Source organism: Eleutherodactylus coqui, chromosome 11 (assembly GCF_035609145.1).
Source record: "Eleutherodactylus coqui strain aEleCoq1 chromosome 11, aEleCoq1.hap1, whole genome shotgun sequence".
NCBI classification, from domain to species: domain Eukaryota; kingdom Metazoa; phylum Chordata; class Amphibia; order Anura; family Eleutherodactylidae; genus Eleutherodactylus; species Eleutherodactylus coqui.
The window spans coordinates 136,578,243-136,599,545 of NC_089847.1; the positions used below are offsets into that span (position 1 = coordinate 136,578,243).

The window sequence follows — 21,303 nt, forward strand, 5'->3', positions numbered from 1 at the left end:
CCTGGCCGCAGGCTCAGGGGTTGCTATGGGCTACGGCTCCTGGCTGCAGGCTGAGGGGTTGCTATGGGTTACGGCTCCTGGCCGCAGGCTGAGGGGTTGCTATGGGCTACGGTTCCCGGACGCAGGCTGAGGGGTTGCTATGGGTTACGGCTGCCTTCCTCTCACAGAGATGTTACCTGATGGGACATTCTGGAGGGTTCCGCGGACTACAAGCCCCAGCAGGCCGCCCGCCTCCCATGTACAGTATATACGGGGCGGGGGCGGAGGAGGAGCCGCGGCTGCGGGCGGAGGTAGGCGCCGTGTGGCTCAGGCTTATATCCGCCGCTCGCTGTCCCCGTGCTGTTGGCGGCTCCCGGCCTCTGTCGCTGCCCTCTAGTCCCGGGAACCATGAGCCGCTCCGGGAAGAAGGAGGAGGAGACCCTCATAGAGATGTCCGGGGCCGCGGACGGTGAGTGCGGCGGGGAGAGGCTGGGGGGCCGGGGGACAGGAGGGTGTCCGCGCTGGGGATCCCCGCATGTGTCCATACAAGGAGCCACAATGCCTCATATAATACCTCATGTAATACAGTCTATATACCCCTATATATACACACTGTACCTCATGTAATAATGCGGTGTATATACCGGACCTCATACCATACCCCATGTAATACAGTGTATATACCCATATATATATATATATATATAATATACACACACACATACACAATGCCTCATGTAATAATGCGGTGTATACACCGTACCTCATATAATACCCCATGTAATACAGTGTGTATACCCATATATATATATACATACACACACACACACACAATGCCTCATGTAATACAGTCTATATACCCCTATATATATATATATATATATATATATATATATATATATATACACACACACACACACACTGTACCTCATGTAATAGTGTACACACCCCTATATATATATATATATATATATACACACACACACAATGCCTCATGTAATAATGTATATACCCCCATATATACACCGTACCTCATATAATACCCCATGTAATACAGTGTGTATACCCATATATATATATATATATATATACATACACACACACACACACACACACACACACACACACACACACACACACACACACACACAATGCCTCATGTAATACAGTCTATATACCCCTATATATATATATACACACACACACTGTACTTCATGTAATAGTGTACATACCCCTATATATATATATATATATATATATATATATATATATATATATATACACACAATGCCTCATGTAATAGTGTACATACCCCTATATATATATATATATATATATATATATATATACACACACACACAATGCCTCATGTAATAATGTATATACCCCCATATATACACCGTACCTCATAATACCTCATGTAATACAGTGTATATACCCCCACATATACACTGTACCTCATGTAATAGTTTATATATACTGTACCTCATAATACAGTGCATATATATATATATATATATATATATATATATATATATATATATATATATATATACACACACAATACCTCATGTAATACAGTCTATATACTGCATCTCATATCCTACCTCATGTAATAATGCGGTGTATACACCGTACCTCATATAATACCTCATGTAATACAGTCTATATACCCCCATATATACACTGTACCTCATATATACCAGAACTCATATAATGCCATATATATATATATATATATATATATATATACACACACACACACGTAATACAGCTTAAATAACCCCCATATGTACACCGTACCTCATGTAATGGTCTATATATACCGGACCTCATATAATACAGCCTATATACCCCTATATATACACCAGACCTCATGTAATACAGTCTATATACCCCTATATATACCGGACCTCATAATACCTAATGTAATAGAATGTATATACCCATATTTTATATATATATATATATATATATATATATATATATATATATATATATATATATATATATACATACACACACACCGCACCTCATGTAAAACAGTCTGAAGACCCCTATATATACCGGACCTCATGTAATACAATGTATATACCCCTATATATACCGGACCTCATGTAATACCTCATGTAATACAGTGTATATACCCCTATATATACCGGACCTCATGTAATAGTCTATATACCAGAACTCATATTATATACACACACACACACACACACACAGCACCTCATGTAATAGTATATATACCCCTATATATACACACACAATGCCACATGTAATAATAATATAGTAATACACTTATATATACACCATACCAAATATACCTCATGTAATAGTCTATGTATACCGGAACTCATAATATTTCATGTAATACAGTGTATGTACCGTACCTCATGTAATACAGTCTATATAGTGCACCTCATATCCTACCTCATGTTATAGTCTATAGACCCCTGTATATACCGTACTTCATATAATATAGTCTATATACCCCATCTCATATAATACCTCAGGTAATACAGTGTATATACACTGTACCTCATACAATACCTCATGTAATACAGCCTATATACCCCTATATATACGGGACCTCATGTAATACAGTCTGTATATCCCTGTGCTGAAGTATTCAGCGACAGGTGGGGCGTGCTTGCAGATTTGGCTATCTTCAGTCATTGCCACTTCAGGGTCCCGTATCCCCCTGTATATTAGGGTCGGGACAAGAGTCAGAGATGGCAGCTCTCTCTGATATTGTTAAACGCGCTATAATAAGGCGTACCGTGTTTGAAAATTACTGCGTTAGAAACGCCGCGTTCAAAGACCGGTCAGCCAGGGCCCATTGAAATCAATGGAGACGGTTTATAGCGTCAGCGCTGCGGCTGAAATGCCGCAGTAAACGCTGTAATAAGCATTGTGTGCGAGAGCGGCCCGAGGAGGAGATCTGTAGGGGATGATATGAGTGGAGGGAGCGGGGCTCCCCGCATGATACAGCGCCAAACCCAGAGGACCGGCTTCTGCAGACGGCAGGAGAGCCGCTGCAGGGGTTCCCCACTGTCACCGACCACTACGAAGCGCTCCAATCATGAAGGGGGCGCTGCTGACAGAAGACACTTGTAGAATCGCTTTCTATCATCAGGCGCCTTCACGCGGGACGACCGGTGGCACATCAGCATCCGACAGCCAGCGACTACACAGGATCTCCGTGACTAGAGGTGGAGGGGCCGGAGAGCGCCTCCATTCACTGGACACAGGAGGCCACGGACTGAGCCCCTCCGGGTCACACGGCCCGACAGCCAGCGACTACACGGGATCTCCGTGACTAGAGGTGGAGGGGCCGGAGAGCGCCTCCATTCACTGGACACAGGAGGTCACGGACTGAGCCCCTCCGGGTCACACGGCCCGACAGCCACCCCAGCGACTACACAGGAGCTCCGTGACTAGGTGGAGGGGCCGGAGAGCGCCTCCATTCACCGGACACAGGAGGTCACGGACTGAGCCCCTCCGGGTCACACGGCCCGACAGCCAGCGACTACACAGGATCTCCGTAACTAGAGGTGGAGGGGCCCGGAGAGCGCCTCCATTCACTGGACACAGGAGGTCACAGACTGAGCCCCTCCGGGTCACACGGCCCGACAGCCAGCGACTACACAGGATCTCCGTGACTAGGTGGAGGGGCCGGAGAGCGCCTCCATTCACTGGACACAGGAGGTCACGGACTGAGCGCCTCCGGGTCACACGGCCCGACAGCCGCCCCAGCGCCTACACAGGATCTCCGTGACTAGAGGTGGAGGGGCCGGAGAGCGCCTCCATTCACTGGACACAGGAGGTCACGGACTGAGCCCCTCCGGGTCACATGGGCCGACAGCCAGCGACTACACAGGATCTCCGTGACTAGAGGTGGAGGGGCCGGAGAGCGCCTCCATTCACTGGACACAGGAGGTCACAGACTGAGCCCCTCCGGGTCACACGGCCCGACAGCCAGCGACTACACAGGATCTCCGTGACTAGAGGTGGAGGGGCCGGAGAGCGCCTCCATTCACTGGACACAGGAGGTCACAGACTGAGCCCCTCCGGGTCACACGGCCCGACAGCCAGCGACTACACAGGATCTCCGTGACTAGAGGTGGAGGGGCCGGAGAGCGCCTCCATTCACTGGACACAGGAGGTCACGAACTGAGCCCCTCCGGGTCACACGGCCTGACAGACGCCCCAGCGACTACACAGGATCTCCGTGACTAGAGGTGGAGGGGCCGGAGAGCGCCTCCATTCACTGGACACAGGAGGTCACAGACTGAGCCCCTCCGGGTCACACGGCCCGACAGCCAGCGACTACACAGGATCTCCGTGACTAGAGGTGGAGGGGCCGGAGAGCGCCTCCATTCACTGGACACAGGAGGTCACAGACTGAGCCCCTCCGGGTCACACGGCCCGACAGCCAGCGACTACACAGGATCTCCGTGACTAGAGGTGGAGGGGCCGGAGAGCGCCTCCATTCACTGGACACAGGAGGTCACAGACTGAGCCCCTCCGGGTCACACGGCCCGACAGCCGCCCCAGCGACTACACAGGATCTCCGTGACTAGAGGTGGAGGGGCCGGAGAGCGCCTCCATTCACTGGACACAGGAGGTCACGGACTGAGCCCCTCCGGGTCACACGGCCCGACAGCCAGCGACTACACAGGATCTCCGTGACTAGAGGTGGAGGGGCCGGAGAGCGCCTCCATTCACTGGACACAGGAGGTCACAGACTAAGCCCCTCCGGGTCACACGGCCCGACAGCCAGCGACTACACAGGATCTCCGTGACTAGAGGTGGAGGGGCCGGAGAGCACCTCCATTCACTGGACACAGGAGGTCACGAACTGAGCCCCTCCGGGTCACACGGCCTGACAGACGCCCCAGCGACTACACAGGATCTCCGTGACTAGAGGTGGAGGGGCCGGAGAGCGCCTCCATTCACTGGACACAGGAGGTCACGGACTGAGCCCCTCCGGGTCACACGGCCCGACAGCCGCCCCAGCGACTACACAGGATCTCCGTGACTAGAGGTGGAGGGGCCGGAGAGCGCCTCCATTCACTGGACACAGGAGGTCACGGACTGAGCCCCTCCGGGTCACATGGGCCCGACAGCCAGCGACTACACAGGATCTCCGTGACTAGAGGTGGAGGGGCCGGAGAGCGCCTCCATTCACTGGACACAGGAGGCCACAGACTGAGCCCCTCCGGGTCACACGGCCCGACAGCCAGCGACTACACAGGATCTCCGTGACTAGAGGTGGAGGGGCCGGAGAGCGCCTCCATTCACTGGACACAGGAGGTCACGGACTGAGCCCCTCCGGGTCACACGGCCTGACAGACGCCCCAGCGACTACACAGGATCTCCGTGACTAGAGGTGGAGGGGCCGGAGAGCGCCTCCATTCACTGGACACAGGAGGTCACGGACTGAGCCCCTCCGGGTCACACGGCCCGACAGCCAGCGACTACACAGGATCTCCGTGACTAGAGGTGGAGGGGCCGGAGAGCGCCTCCATTCACTGGACACAGGAGGTCACAGACTGAGCCCCTCCGGGTCACACGGCCCGACAGTCGCTCCCGTTTTAGTCCTGCGTAAAACAAATAGACTCCGACAAGTGAGAGATCTCTCGTCAGTGCCCTGCCGGTGTCCACATGTACATGTGGAGACTATTGTCGAAAACTGCTATTTCCGGCAATAATTTGGGCGATAATCGCCCCGTAAAGGTACCTGTACTTACATAGGACTGATGGAATGGTATATATTAGCCCCTAACGACGTCCATAACGGTGTCACATGACTGCGCTGTGCGGGGCTAACGAGGGCTCACTTTGCATGAAACGTTTCTATAGTGCCAAATGACAACTCAGCTCTGCTACACCTCCTGTACGTTGTTAGCTCAGCTATAGGGCGCCGTCACACTTGGGATTTTTGTGCGATGCTTTTTTAACATTAGAAAGACCTATTGATATTTTACGCAGCGATATTGCGATCGCAAGTGTGAAGGCGCATATGTGACATCAGGCGCTGGCACCCAGAATGTGCTGGGCATCCAAGTCAGGGTACAAGTGAGATTGGGCTCATGTGAGCCGTGGATGGAAATCCTATGAGTCATCGATACTATTCCAGGGGGTTTGACCATTACTGTGATGTAAGCCTCCCGGTCGCTGATGTCATCGAGCGGGGGCGGGATCATTTCTGTGGCGTGCAGGGTCATAGGGTAAGTCTGGTACATCGTATATGGCTGGCCCTTTGGGTGATGCCAGCAGCTTGGATGTGACTGTCCTGGGGGTACAGAGCGTGCCTGATTAATTGTATTTTTTATGATTTGGGGTGTATTTTTTTGGTGTTTCAAAGCCTTTATTTAACCTTCCATGTTTGAATCCGACCTTCCAGATAAAGTGACACAAGTACATTGAAAGTGTGGCATCCATTCTGATTTACTGTGCAGACAATGGCCTGGTGTCGTCCCGCTGGGCATTACTAATAGGAGACGGTGAGGGTTCCCGCCGCTGCAGCCGCTTGTCCTCTGAGTCATCTGCAGGAAAATGTGCCTCGCAGCGCTGGAAAGTGATGTCACAACATTCTGGCAGCTGCTGTGGGTGAGAACAGGGACACCAGCACTACAGCTCCCAGCACCTGTAGATCCCCCATAGGATGCCGTTAATACATCATTGCTGGTTCTTAGATGTTATTAAGGAGCATGACCTCCCCCCCCCCCCCCCCAGGGGTAAAATGCTCGTTAACGTTCCTTATTAACGAGATTGTTCAACTCCTGGGCAAAATCTAGTACGGACACTCTGGCAACCTCTCGCTAGTCAGTGTCTACAAGCAGTGACTTGCTATACTGCTGCAGCCAATCGGTGGCCTCAGCCATCATGTGACTTGCTGGCATCACTGAGGGGGGATACAGTATGGTATAGGATTTCTAGGTCCATGGTTGACTGCTGTGGTCACATGTTGGCAACTTGTAATTAAAGACGAGAGGGAACAGCTGAAGGGTCTGTGCTGGGTTGAGGGAAGAGCCGAGTAGTGTTTTTTTGTCTTTTTTTGAGATATTTTAGAGCATTTGCCATAGATATTCTTTTGCCAATGATTTGGACAACTCTTAGCTGTTGTGCTGCAGGAAGCAGACAGCTCTGTACATTGTGCAGTGGCCGGGGTTGGTACTGCAACTTGAAATAAACAGACTCAACCTCCAGTACCTACCAGGGCCATTGTGCAATGTATGGAGCTGTCCACGTCCTGCAGCACAACAGCTAGAAGTGTAACAGCCCTTTAAGGGTCCCATGAAGCACGAGATGAGGCTGAAAGCTCCAGCAAGCTGCAGCGCACAAGTGATTTAAAGGGGTTGTATGATAATAAAAAAATTTTTGGCGGGGGGGACTGGGCATGTGTTAAAATGAAAAATTAAGCATGCTCACCTGTTTTCAGTCCCCTGGGACACTGCTAACTGGCTGCCGCTGCTCTGTCTACGTCTGCTGCCACCAAAGTCATGTGACTGCTGCAGCCAATCAGAGGCCTCAGCAAACTCCTGGCATCATGGCGCCCAGGACGTGAATGCTGATGCCAAAAGTTTAGATGGTGTCGCTGCAGCCTTTGATTCTCTGCAGTGGTCACCCGACTCCTGGTGGCCGTCCATCCACGGGGTAGCAGGAGTGACTTCATCTCAGTCTCTTGGTGAACGTTCCGTGGGGCCGCAGCCGATGGCTGCTGCAGTGTTATTCCTTGGACCCAGCCTTTCTGGTTGTGGGTATAGCTGATGGAGAGCGGATAGCTGAAGAGCTTCTGCCTACTGGGGAGTTCTGCCAGCTTTACACTGGGTACGGACAGGGTTGGAGGCTTCCAGATTTCTGCTCTGAGGTTTGGTACATCCTGTGGTTTGTGGTGGAGGAAGCTTTATTCTTGGGAGAAATGTTGCATAAAGTTTCATTGAACTTCCTAATGTGACGTTGGTTGTAGCTTCGGCATTGGTTCCTGCTGTCATTCACATTAGATACTATTGTGTCACTTCTTAAAGGGGCGATGCACAGGACTGTCTGTCTCATATACAGGAGGCCCCACTAGTTCTGGTTTGCCTCTGTAGTTAATAGTCAGGTACTTTCCTCTGTAAATTAATTACTACTACTTCCATCTAATTGTCAGCAGTCTATGGAGCGCTCAGCCTTCCTCTACATGACGCTGTATTCACACCCAGCAGATTTGTTGCAGACCGATGCGGTTTGAGTTCTCCTTGATGGCAGACATGCAGATTCCCACAAACCCGATTCACAGGAGTGGAATGTGGCAGAAATGTATGCAACAAATCTGCCATGTGAATATACTCTTAAGCCACCTACACACGGGCGCGAAACCCGGCCTGATATCGCACTTGGCAGCGTGGGTGAGAAGAGTATTCCATTGATTTTGCGGCAACAGGCCTGCTCACCGCCGGCTCCACAGCGCTGAGCCCTACATGTCCCGCGGTCGTATCAGCCGGGTTTTATTGTGTAGTGTAATGCAGAATTGGGCCACGTTCACATACGGTGGATGTGCTGCAGGACAGAATGAGCAGCCAATCCCCAGCTGTAGATTAGCTCCGAGGCTGGCTTCACACGGCTGATCGAGAAAATTATGGCAAAATCGCGTCATTTCTTCTGGCGATTTTTATTCGTCAGCGCTGCTTTTTCTTGCAAAATCCTTGCCAACGCTCGCAAGTTTGTTGCAATTTTTTTTTTGATGAAATTAATAGGACATTCTAATGTTAAAATCACATCGCAGCACAAGTTTGCAATGCGATAAAAAGGAGGCTTGGGAGATTAAAGAAATAATAGTTGCAGAAAGAGAGAACGCTGCGATTTTTATTTTTTGTTCTCTCAACATCGCATCAGGGAAAGCATCGAAAACCACGGCTTCATAGTCTGCTTGGGGGCGACACCACAAGTTTACAGTTGCAGAATTCCACATCAAAATCTTGAGGGCCAACTGCGGATTTCGGGGCGGAATTCCAAACTGATTTAAGCAATTTTCATTCCGCAGCAAAATTGAAACGGGGCGATGCTGAATTTGGTGCTGAATTTACCGTGACTTGCGGTACAGAATGTGGAAGATTCCACCCATGCAGATGGTCTCTAATGGGTGACTTGTTAACGGGTACTGCGGACGGCATGTACATGGTGATTCTTTTATTAGTGTCCACTATGCCATCACTGCTTGGTACAAGCACAGTACAGGAGGAGTTATCATAGGGACGAGAAGAGATTAAGCAAGGCACTGATGGGGTTGTTCCATGGTCCTTTTGGAGTTCTTCTGTTCTCTGCTCTCATGCGTATGTTGTAGGTCTGTCTCTCTGACATCCACATACCGCTGTCTCTATTTTAGGCTTGTGGGTATATGACAGTCGGTGGTCGCCCTGCATGTCGGCCCCCTCCCTGCTTTTGTAGTTGAGGCTATAGGCTTTGCACTATAATTGAAGGTCTGCATGGCATTCTACTCCTGTAATTTTGGGTCAGGGTGGAGTCCGTCGCCATAACTAGAGCTTATATTGCTTTAAGTTGAGGTGGTCATGGTCGGTGGCGCAGAGCTGCCTTTTTATTAAATATATATATAACTTTGAGCCTTTGTCAGTGCCTGTAGGTCGTCTCCCGCTCTCCTAGCCGGCATACATGCAGTATTATATGATCAATCAGTGAAGGAATGGCTGCAGGCGCCACCTTTATAAGGGCAGCACAAGGCATGAGGGGATTCAACTAGCATGAATAGGCACACTTCGAGGCTGCAGCGCCCCTTAGTATTTGTTGGGGACGCCTGCGGATCATTGGTGGCACCGGGGCAGGTCTTATTTGCAGAGAAGGGTGTTGCAATGATCATTGCAGCCATTGAAGAGCTTCCCCTTGCCGCCTCTATTGGATGGATGTTTTAGGCTACAGGACAACTGAAGTCTTGAGCCAGCGCTGTGCAAAGGTGCCGCTCGTTAGACCCATCTGGGGGCAGATTTTGCACACTCATCTGTGCATGCGCCAGTCTGCTCTCACGGTGGATACGCAGGATGTCATTTGTCCCGCAGATGATGTAGCATACAACATCTGTAGAGGCAGAAAGGGGCGGGCTTCTGAATCAGTCCGGCCCGCCCACTGGACCTCTCGGCCTCAGTCTAGATGCAGTGTGGGAGATTTTAAACACAGTGGTACCTTGGTTTACGAGTGACTCGGCTTGCGAGCTTCTTGACTTGTTAGCAGGCTCTCCCAAATTTTTGCTCTGATTTAAGAGGAGGGAGAAAAAAACCGGTTATGAGACTGCTCGCAAGTCAAGAAGCTCGCAAGCTGGCTCGGGGGTGTCTAATACTCACCTACTGCCGGTATTCCGGGCCTCGCAATGCCATTGAATGGCTGTGATTGGTTAACCCAGCGCTGGCTTTCATTGGCTGACGCGGCACTGGATTAACCAATCAGAGCATTAGCTTGCTGAGGCGGGGGTATTCAAGCCCCACTTCCAGGAAGAAATGCTGTCGGCATGAAGAAGGGATGCGGCAGGCTGCAGCGACGGAGACCCACGTATGGACCGGAACGCCAGCGGTAGTTGAGTATTGATGTGTTTTTTTGTTTTACACGTAGTGTACAATTCTCCCCATTGTAATGAACTGGAACGGATTAATGGCGGATCAGTCCATTTTAATGGGGAAAATTGATTTGACTTACGAGTGTTTTGGGTTAAGAGCTTCATCAGGGAACGAATTAAATTCTTAACCCAAGGCACCACTTATTGATTTCTGCAGGTAGGGGTTATACAACATTACAGCTGGCGGGTATGGACCCACTGTGCCAACTTACCAGTGATCTTGGACCGTGAGGTTAGCAGCTGCTCCCAGTGGATGGAGGTGTTGGAGCGCGATGCTGCCAGTCCATCTGATCCATGAGCAGGAGAGGTACAAGGAATACCTAGTAGAGGTAAAGACTGATGTCCTCTGATAGGCTATGGGGGTCTCACCCTAAACTGAAACGGGGTTAGGGAAAAGCGCTGCCTAGAAGCAGGGCAATCACTCTGATAAGAACGGCCCCGCGTCCTTCACCTGGGACCGGTCTATCCCTGACACTGCAGAGGAAAGCTGAACTGAAAACTAAACAGAAGAGACCACAGAGCTGAATACAAGACAAGCCAGGAAGGTACGAGGGACCACGGGAGAAGTACAAGCACGTGGAAATAGGAAGCAGCCAGGATACCTGCAGCAAGGTACACCAGCACTCAGGCAGTGAGACTGACCTCCCAGCGCAGCTAAATAGGAAGCTGATGGCTGATGCTTTGCAGCTGAACTGGAACACTGCAGGGATTAACCCCTGCACTGCTGGAAGGAAATGTACAGCAGTTCAGGTTACCGTGGAAACTAGACAACACCTATGTCTGCCGGAAATAACGGAAGCCAGTTAGGTCTGAGGCCTAATGTACAAGAGGCATAAGGAAATGAGTTTGTGAAACCGCACTACTACTGCTGTCTTCTGTGGGTGTTGGTGGTTGTAGGTACTTGGATGCATGGGGTGATGTGGCTGTAATGTGGGCAGACCAGGCATGGAGACCGTCTGTGGAGCAGGAGGCACAGGATGGCATCATTACTGCTGGACGCATCATCTTGTAACCCCTTAAGATAAAGCTGTGCACATAGATCAGGAATCTACCGTTTAGTGCATGCAGCTCCTGTGCAGACCTACAAACAAACCCTGTGTAAGCTGAACCTGTTAGGCTTCCTATACACGGGCGAGCGCGTTTTCGGGCCGTGAAACTCTGTCCAATATCGCGCTCGTGAACGTGCGATTTACCCGTGGATGCGAGGTGTTTTTCAGGTAAAAACGCATTTGTAAAGTTCTGATCCTCTTGAGCGAGTTTCACGCGCGATGGAGGATTGGGAGTGTTTCCCATTGATTTCAATGGGGTTTATATTTGCATGAGATTTGCGCGAGTTTCTGGCGTTGGTCGGCCATGTGTAAGGCTATGTTCACCGGTGCGTTTTACTTCTCCAGCAGGGTTTCCATCGCTTTTACTACAAGAACAGAGCAGTCTGTAGTCTTGTGGCCACCGTGCCAGTAGGATCATTTTAGGGCCTCCTGCACATGTGGAATTCGGCCCTGGGAGCAGTGGCGTCCGTGCGTACCTGGTTACTTTCATTTTCATCTGTACTGCGGCTGGTCCGCATAGTTCGCCGTCGGACATGCGAGGTACAGGTTCAAAAAAGAACCCTGCAACCTTTCTGTAATGTCCATTGCCGAAGGGCCCTGGATCGGGCGGCTTCCATTGACTTCAATGGAAGCTGTCTGCGCAGAATCCGTGCAAAAATTGAGCATACTGTGAATTTTTTTTTCCTACGCCTGAGGAAACCGCAAATGATTTTTACAAGTGTGCAGGAAGAATCGATTTCCCATAGCATGCTATGGGCGGTATTTGCTGTGGATCCACGGTTCAGACGCCCGCTGTGGATTCCGTGGCAAATATCCGCCCGTGTGCAGAAGGCCTGACCAAGAGCTTTTGCAAAGTTTCATTTTTTTTTACTGAAACCATATTCTCAGGATATGCTATAATGTATAAACCCAATGGCTGATAACACTGCCCTCTTAGGCTTCACACGGGTGAGTGCGACATTGAGCCGTGAATCGCAGTCTGATATCGCGATCGCCAATATGTGATTTCTCCCCGGCTGTGAGGTGTTTTTATATCAAAACCGCCTTGCATCACTTGGGGGAAGTAGCGATCCTCCGCTAAGCAGGAGGATCGTGGGGTGTCTTCCCATTGCTTTTAATTGGGAGCCCTCGTATCACACTCTCGTGCATGTGGTGCGATGCCGCCGCCGGTCCCATTGAAAACAATGCGCCATGCGAGAGCACGCCCAAAGACAGGACATGTGGCCATTTTTTCCCTGCATCGCATCGTATTGCGTATGGACAGCGTATCATACATGGGCTATAAAGGGCTGCATATGATACGCAGGGAAATAGAGCATGCTGCGTATTGATATGCTGTGTATGCTGTCCATTGATTTTCATTGCTTCCATTCACCGTGCAGCAGTGAAACGCACGCACGCTACGCAGGGATGGCACGGCCGTGGACATGTTAGTTGTTGGTGGCCTGGATGCAATCTGCACATTGTGCTGCCAGAATCTGCATAGAGAAAAAGCACCTGAATCCCCAGTAATGGCACCCGATGCCACTGCCTGCCGACGCTCCCTTCTAGTTGTTAGCAGTAGGACTAGATGCAGGGACTTTCTGACATTGGGAATTAATCCTTAATAGTTTCTTAGGTCATGAAATATCATAGTGATAGGTTTCTATGACCTGGGGGCGGGGGGGACAAAAACTGGGAAGCGAGAAGCAGAAGTGTAACGCATTTCAGAATCGGCCCGTCTGCGCTCGCTGTTGGGATTGGCGCTCCTTTTACAGTTTTAACAAACTTCCTTCCTGCAAGAATGGAAAAACAAAAAGAGGGAAGATAATAAGTCGTATATATCGTCAGCATGAATAGACGTGTGTCCAGAGTTACGTTATATTTCTGCCCTCATCATCATCCGGAGGGAGCGCCCTTTGCTGTGTAATGCTTGTATTTATAGATTTGGGGGTGTTCTGCTTCTGACGGCCCCTGACTGTGTGACCCTGGGGTTATTGTGCTGCGGACCCCACACTGCCGTCTCGTGCACTAATCTTAGGGCCCTCCTTGTGCCGCGGACCCCACACTGCCGTCTCTTGCACTAATCTTAGGGCCCTCCTTGTGCCGCGGACCCCACACTGCCATCTCTTGTACTAATCTTAGGGCCCTCCTTGTGCCGCGGACCCCACACTGCCGTCTCTTGCACTACTCTTAGGCTCCTCCTTGTGCCACGGACCCCACACTGCCGTCTTACACTAATCTTAGGGCCCTCCTTGTGCCGCGGACCCCACACTGCCGTCTCTTGCACTAATCTTAGGGCCCTCCTTGTGCCGCGGACCCCACACTGCCGTCTCTTGCACTAATCTTAGGGCCCTCCTTGTGCCGCGGACCCCACACTGCCGTCTCTTGCACTAATCTTAGGGCCCTCCTTGTGCCGCGGACCCCACACTGGCGTCTCTTACACTAATCTTAGGGCCCTCCTTGTGCCGCGGACCCCACACTGCCGTCTCTTGCACTAATCTTAGGGCCCTCCTTGTGCCGCGGACCCCACACTGCCGTCTCTTGCACTAATTAGGGCCCTCCTTGTGCCACGGACCCCACACTGCCGTCTCTTGCACTAATCTTAGGGCCCTCCTTGTGCCGCGGACCCCACACTGCCGTCTCTTGCACTAATCTTAGGGCCCTCCTTGTGCCGTGGACCCCACACTGCCGTCTCTTGCACTAATCTTAGGGCCCTCCTTGTGCCGCGGACCCCACACTGCCGTCTCTTGCACTAATCTTAGGGCCCTCCTTGTGCCGTGGACCCCACACTGCCGTCTCTTGCACTAATCTTAGGGCCCTCCTTGTGCCGTGGACCCCACACTGCCGTCTCTTACACTAATCTTAGGGCCCTCCTTGTGCCGCGGACCCCACACTGCTGTCTCTTACACTAATCTTAGGGCCCTCCTTGTGCCGTGGACCCCACACTGCCGTCTCTTGCACTAATCTTAGGGCCCTCCTTGTGCCGCGGACCCCACACTGCCGTCTCTTGCACTAATCTTAGGGCCCTCCTTGTGCCGCGGACCCCACACTGCCGTCTCATGCACTAATCTTAGGGCCCTCCTTGTGCCGCGGACCCCACACTGCCGTCTCTTGCACTAATCTTAGGGCCCTCCTTGTGCCGCGGACCCCACACTGCCGTCTCTTGCACTAATCTTAGGGCCCTCCTTGTGCCGCGGACCCCACACTGCCGTCTCTTGCACTAATCTTAGGGCCCTCCTTGTGCCGCGGACCCCACACTGCCGTCTCTTGCACTAATCTTAGGGCCCTCCTTGTGCCGCGGACCCCACACTGCCGTCTCTTACACTAATCTTAGGGCCCTCCTTGTGCCGCGGACCCCACACTGCCGTCTCTTGCACTAATCTTAGGGCCCTCCTTGTGCCGCGGACCCCACACTGCCGTCTCTTGCACTAATCTTAGGGCCCTCCTTGTGCCGCGGACCCCACACTGCCGTCTCTTGCACTAATCTTAGGGCCCTCCTTGTGCCGCGGACCCCACACTGCCGTCTCTTGCACTAATCTTAGGGCCCTCCTTGTGCCGCGGACCCCACACTGCCGTCTCTTGCACTAATCTTAGGGCCCTCCTTGTGCCGCGGACCCCACACTGCCGTCTCTTACACTAATCTTAGGGCCCTCCTTGTGCCGCGGACCCCACACTGCCGTCTCTTGCACTAATCTTAGGGCCCTCCTTGTGCCGTGGACCCCACACTGCCGTCTCTTGCACTAATCTTAGGGCCCTCCTTGTGCCGCGGACCCCACACTGCCGTCTCTTGCACTAATCTTAGGGCCCTCCTTGTGCCGCGGACCCCACACTGCCGTCTCATGCACTAATCTTAGGGCCCTCCTTGTGCCGCGGACCCCACACTGCCGTCTCATGCACTAATCTTAGGGCCCTCCTTGTGCCGCGGACCCCACACTGCCGTCTCTTACACTAATCTTAGGGCCCTCCTTGTGCCACGGACCCCACACTGCCGTCTCTTGCACTAATCTTAGGGCCCTCCTTGTGCCGCGGACCCCACACTGCCGTCTCCTGCACTTATCTTAGGGCCCTCCTTGTGCCGAGCGCAGCTCTTGTGCAGACAGCTGTCTGGGAAGATAATGCCTTGCCAATAAACATACAGAAATAGAAATGAGTGGCGTTCTGCGGCGAGGAGCGGACCGGGTTCTTTCCAGCAAGTGAAAGTGGAAATACTTTTGCCTGCATGTAATGTTCTAAATATATTTGTGGAATTAATGACGTTGGATTCCACCAACCTTCATGTAGTCCCAACCTCACATCATGGTCACATCTGTGATGGCGGCTCCAAAGTAGCGCAGCATGCCGGAAACCAGCAGACCCCAATGTAGAAATTGAGGTCCATCAGGCCCCTTTCAGACCCCACGTAGCGGATCTGGCGCTTGTGGGGCTATCGTTTTTTAGTTCCTTATAGAGCTGAACAACAGACATTCCACAGGAGCCCAGAAGGGGTGAATGTGGCCCTAGGGGGGGGGGGGGGGGTTCCGCACACATTTTATTGATCACTACATTTTAAATAAAGTCTATAGTGAAGTACACAACGCTCTGCATAACCAACGTTTTGGCTGGTGGTGATTTTGGGGTTTGTAGTTTTTTTTTTTTTTTAATCCAGCACATTCTTACTGACTTTGGAATGTTAAAAAGCATATTACAAAATGATAGTAACACTATATGTAAGAGACCTTAAAGGGGCAGACCAAATTAATTATTTCATACAGTTTTGGGGCTTTTGTGCTGGACTGCCACTTTGGTGCTCTGGCACCATGGCATCTGACAGGTGACATCACCAGGCCAGAAGACCTGGTGACCTCCAGTAAACCTGTCCGTGGGCACCTACTATTCACTCATTGTCAGTAACATCCTCCCCTAGAAGTTGTTGGATGGATGAAACTTTCTCTCTGTGATTGTAACATTGATATAAGTGATTACAATATCAGAGCAAAAGATCATAACACCATTTAATGTGGAAAACTGACCCCTTAGGCCTCATGCCCACAGCCGTGGCAGACTCCGCTAGTGGAATATCGCAGCAGAGTCCCCCATGGCTCTCCCTAAGGGCGCCCACCCACTGGAGATTTTTTTTCCCTGCGAAATTCGCAGCATTTTTTTTCTGCAGGGGTCTATGGGACTTGTAATGTTAAAATCGCGATCGCGCAAAATCGCAATTTACCGTGAATCGTGGTAAATTGCGATTTTGCGTGATCGCGATTTTAACATTACAAGTCCCATAGACCCCTGCAGAAAAAAAAATGCTGCGAATTTCGCAGGGAGAAAAAAATCCAGTGGGTGGGCGCCCTAAAACCCACATACTCACCTCCTGGATCTGCCGCATTGTTCCCGTCCCTCGAGCCAGCGTGCATACGCAGTACAGCGCGTGATGTGCCGGCAGCAGCCGGGGAGCGGCATGGGAGAGCAGGGAGGAACGGAGGGGAGATCTCTCTCCCCCCTGCTCGCTGCCGCAACTCACCTGTCACCCGCGCCGGCAGCCGAACCTTTTCTTCCGAGCGGGGAGATACTCGCTAAAGACCATGCTCGATTGAGTTTAACTTATGTTAAACATTTTAGTTGTAGCCTATCATGTATTATTATTAATCTTGGAGGTATGTACTTTTCCTGTGATGTCATTTATGGTATATAAACCACATACACCTTAGAATAAATTAGGAATCATTTGATACCGCACAGGCTGGTGTGGTTTGTATTTCTCCTGGGTCCAGACTACACGAGATCTGGGATTGTCTTCTCCTTACACCCATCGCTCACTGTCAGTGAAATTTGGCGTCACCCGTTGACAGCGATGGTGACCGCCCACTGGACACATTCACAGTGCTAGGAGCTCGGCAACACTGATCTGTCACCGGCCTGATCAGACCAACTGAACTGTACCTGGGCTTATAAATGGTTAACCTGTGGAGCTTACTGACTGCAGGGGGGACAGAGCAGAGACACAGCCTGCTGAAGACTAGGACAGGGCAATTACATAGAAGTGATGGAAGGGTGAACTACTATGACTAGTGTTAACGCCGATCCCATTGGTTGTGGCAGAGACAGCCGGCACCCACCGGGTATAGAGCGGACTCTGGTGTCCTGCTGACCCCATATAATGACACCCGTGTACGGGAAGGGGTTAAGGCTATATTCATGCGGCTGATTTGTTGCGGAATTATTTGTCGTGCCGAGATCCGCGGCTCGTCCCCAACACAGCTCCGTTCTTGTGGACGGAAGGAGCTGCCGCGTGTGATCACCCCCGTCTCCACGGTTACAATGGGATTACTGTGGACTTGGTTATTACTTTCTGTCTTGTGTCTTTTTGTTCTTTTGCCTGAGGTTTTTTTTAACTGTGTATTGGGATGCTGAAACACAATAGCAGCACCAGCACCAGCACAAATATGTAGCAGAGCTGCCCTTCCCACACCTCCTGGTCCTTGTTTGCCAGAGATTGGGACTTGTAGGAACAAGTTCATTCTATTATAGTCCTGTTTACCGGAGCAAGGTGTTACCTGGGCCAACCTCGCGGGGTGGAGGGAGCAGTCCTGCCGTGTGTGCTGGAGTCACTCTTCTGTACTGCGGCAGGATTGGTACTTTATTACTTTTATGTTTCTGTTATATCACATATATCAGATCCCCATTGGGAGATAAGTGGCGCTAGAGGCGTTGGGCAGACGCTCATCCACACCCCCTGCCCCAGTTCTCTATAGGAATGATGTGAACTTTGAGGGGGGGGCTAGTAAGCGATTTGTGCAATTTATGAGGAATTTCAAACACGGTTTTCCAGACCCTGATGATTGTTCACCGTAAGGACATCTGTTAGATTTAGGACTCCTCCGCACGGGTCTATTATACGCTGCGTATTACGGATGCGTGTGAAAGCAGTCCCAGCCTGTCCTCTGTTGGTCCTTATTACAGACTAAAATAGGCCAGTAAAGTCAATTGCGTAAATACCAGTGAATACGCGTGATATGTACGTTTTCGCACAATTTTGCGAGAAAGACAATAGGAGTTTCTAATGTTAAAAACACATCACACGAAAATCAGGAGTTTGTGCGATAAAAAGGAGGTTCCATAGAGAAACATGGGAGATAAAACATCGCAAAACGCAGAAAGATGGGCAGGCAGCGAATTTTAAATTTTTTTTTCGACTCCACATCGCAAAAGTGAAAACATCGCAAATTTGAATGAAGCCATTGAAAATCATGGGATTCATAATTCTGCGTCTTCACTCACTCTCGCATCGCGCGGTTTCCTCGCCAGTGTGAGGCCGTCCTTACAGTGACGGCGTGCAGAGAACGGCGCCAGCAGCGCAGAGGACTGCATGATCCAGCATGATTCTGTGGCTACAGTCACACAAGAGGGAACCTCCCACAAGTTCTCTGCGTTGCGAGACGCACAAACCCGTGCGAATATGAACTCCACTCTTTTGAATGCAGTCGTACGCATGAGCGATTTTGGCCTTTTTTTTCCACCACAGCGATGCTGCGAGGTAATAAATCGCCGCACATCCTTTTTTTTTTTGGTTTTCTTGCGTCCCTCAGATCGCATGCCCATTGCTTTCAATGGGACAGTCAAACACATTGCATGCCGTGTGATGTGCACGTGAATGCGGTGTGATGTTTCCCATTGAAATCAATGGGAAGCGCTTGCGGTCCTCCGACGTGCGTGAAACACGTACCTGGGGATCGCAAATTCACCGAAGTGATGAGGAGTTTTGGAATGAGGATGCCTGGCATCCGTAGGTGAAGCGCATGTTGCCAGGCGTAATGTTGGGTCGGGTTTGTCGGCCCGTGTGATTGTAGCCCCCATGTTCTATCCCTTCAGTCGGCTGCAGATCATCGCAGCTCTCTATATAACACTCTGCAGGTTTGAGCCGGCTCCCAGTTTCGGATGTATATCCTGGCATTCACGGGGTTACTGTGTAGAACTTGTCAGGCAGATTTCAATCTCGTTTTTCATGTTCTCCGGTGAGATAATTGCAGAGCAGCAACTTTCACACGCGTTCTCCTTGTTTCCGTCGCACACCTCTCGCCCGTGGGATATAAGGCCGCGCTGTGTTCTGCAGTCGGTCGCCGACTACTGTGCCTGGCAGTGTGAGCAGCACGTGGTCTGTTCTGTGAGGCCCGTGTCCATCTCCTCCACGGCCGCTCGGGTCATTAGCAGCACGTCTGCTGTAATATTGTGGACACAAGCAGTCATTTGAAAATCACGCCAATTAGCAGCGGCTGCGCTTGTTAGTCACATGATGCTGCCGAAACCTGCGCTACCATTCAGGCGATGGGGGGGGGGGGGGGGGGTCATTCAGACTATAATCTGTTTCTTAAATATATTAGTTAAAGGGATTCTCCGGGACTTTGGAATTTATGACCTATCCCTAGAATAAGGATACGATCCCTAGGATAGGGCATCAAGTTTAGAGTCCTGGAAAACCCCATAAAGGGAAGACATCAGGCTAAGATACGTCATCGCTTTATGATGAATGGGGATCTGACCTCTGGAACTCCTCCAATCCGGGTCTGTGATGCTGAATACTTCCGCAGTCCCATCACTGTTCTCCCTGCACAGCCCCTCTCCCAGCCACCTGGCTAGGCAGAGTACTGCAACTAGTCCCATTCCTTTGGATGAGGTTGTACTACAGCGGGTGGCCGGGGTGCCGCTGTATAGCACTAGGAAAAACCGTGAAGGGAATGTAGTACCACACCAGCGCTGCAGCCCCTTCATTCTCTGGATCTGTGGGGGTCGCACCGCCACCAAACAAAGTGATAGCATATTCTAGCAATATGTCATCACTGAATGATGGGGATGCCCCTTATAAAGAAATGATCTCCATCCCAGGTACCCCAGATAATATAAGAGCCACCCTGGTAATCGGCTGATCTCTGCATGTCCAGATCCTGAGATCTGGTAACCTCACCTAATGAAGTCCTCATCTGCTGCAGCGGCTTCATCAGGGTCTTCTCACATGCCGAGAGCTCCTCAGAATCGCCCTCCAGATCTGCCGCTTCTTGGGCGGGCACGCTCTGCTCTGGCTCCTTGACGGAGGGGATTCTTCAGCGGGTCCAGATGAAGCAACCCCTATAAATTGGAACTTGGGGCTTGTACTGAGCACTTTTTATTCCCACAATGAAGACCATTGATTCCTTGCTGGTCATTAGTTCTCTGATGGCGTCACACGAGGTCCTGGAGGTGGCGGAGTGTAACGGACATTCAGTAGTGTTTCTCCTCCGCATCTCATGACAATGAAACAATCACTAGTTTCCATCGTGCTTAGAGCGGGTGTCCGGCACTTCGAGCATTTTTATTTCTATTGATGACCCATCCTCAGCCGATTTCAAGCACCGCTGTCCGTCCGGACAGCACAGGAGGCCGATCTCCCTGTCCGTACCGCAGTGGCCCGGTTTGGTACTGCAGGCGCAGCTCCTATTGAACCTGCCTGTATCTCTCCTCTCCTGTGTTGTCGTTCTGTCTGTATTTGATGCTTGGAGCCGTGTGGAGGTTACCGACGTCCGGTACCTCGCCGTATTTGCCCGCTAATCCTAGTTCTGGTACTTGGCCAGCTGTCGCTCTATGAGACTACCTTCATTCCGGGCCTCGGCCTTCTCATTTGGTTCATTCCCACCTCTGGATGTATCTATAATTTGTTACATATATACATAT

At 51.0% G+C, this 21,303-nt stretch overlaps 1 protein-coding gene across 6 annotated transcripts in view; it reads left to right on the forward strand.

Moving 5' to 3' along the window:
• The first annotated feature begins 295 nt into the window (after positions 1–295).
• ANO5 (anoctamin 5) overlaps positions 296–21,303 on the forward strand; it is an 83,731-nt gene continuing 62,723 nt past the window's right edge. For all 6 annotated transcript variants that reach the window (XM_066583602.1, XM_066583603.1, XM_066583606.1 and 3 more), the window contains exon 1: positions 296–448. In XM_066583602.1, the coding sequence (XP_066439699.1) occupies positions 388–448 (61 nt within the window). In that variant the 5' untranslated portion in view covers positions 296–387. The remainder of the gene's footprint in view (positions 449–21,303) is intronic.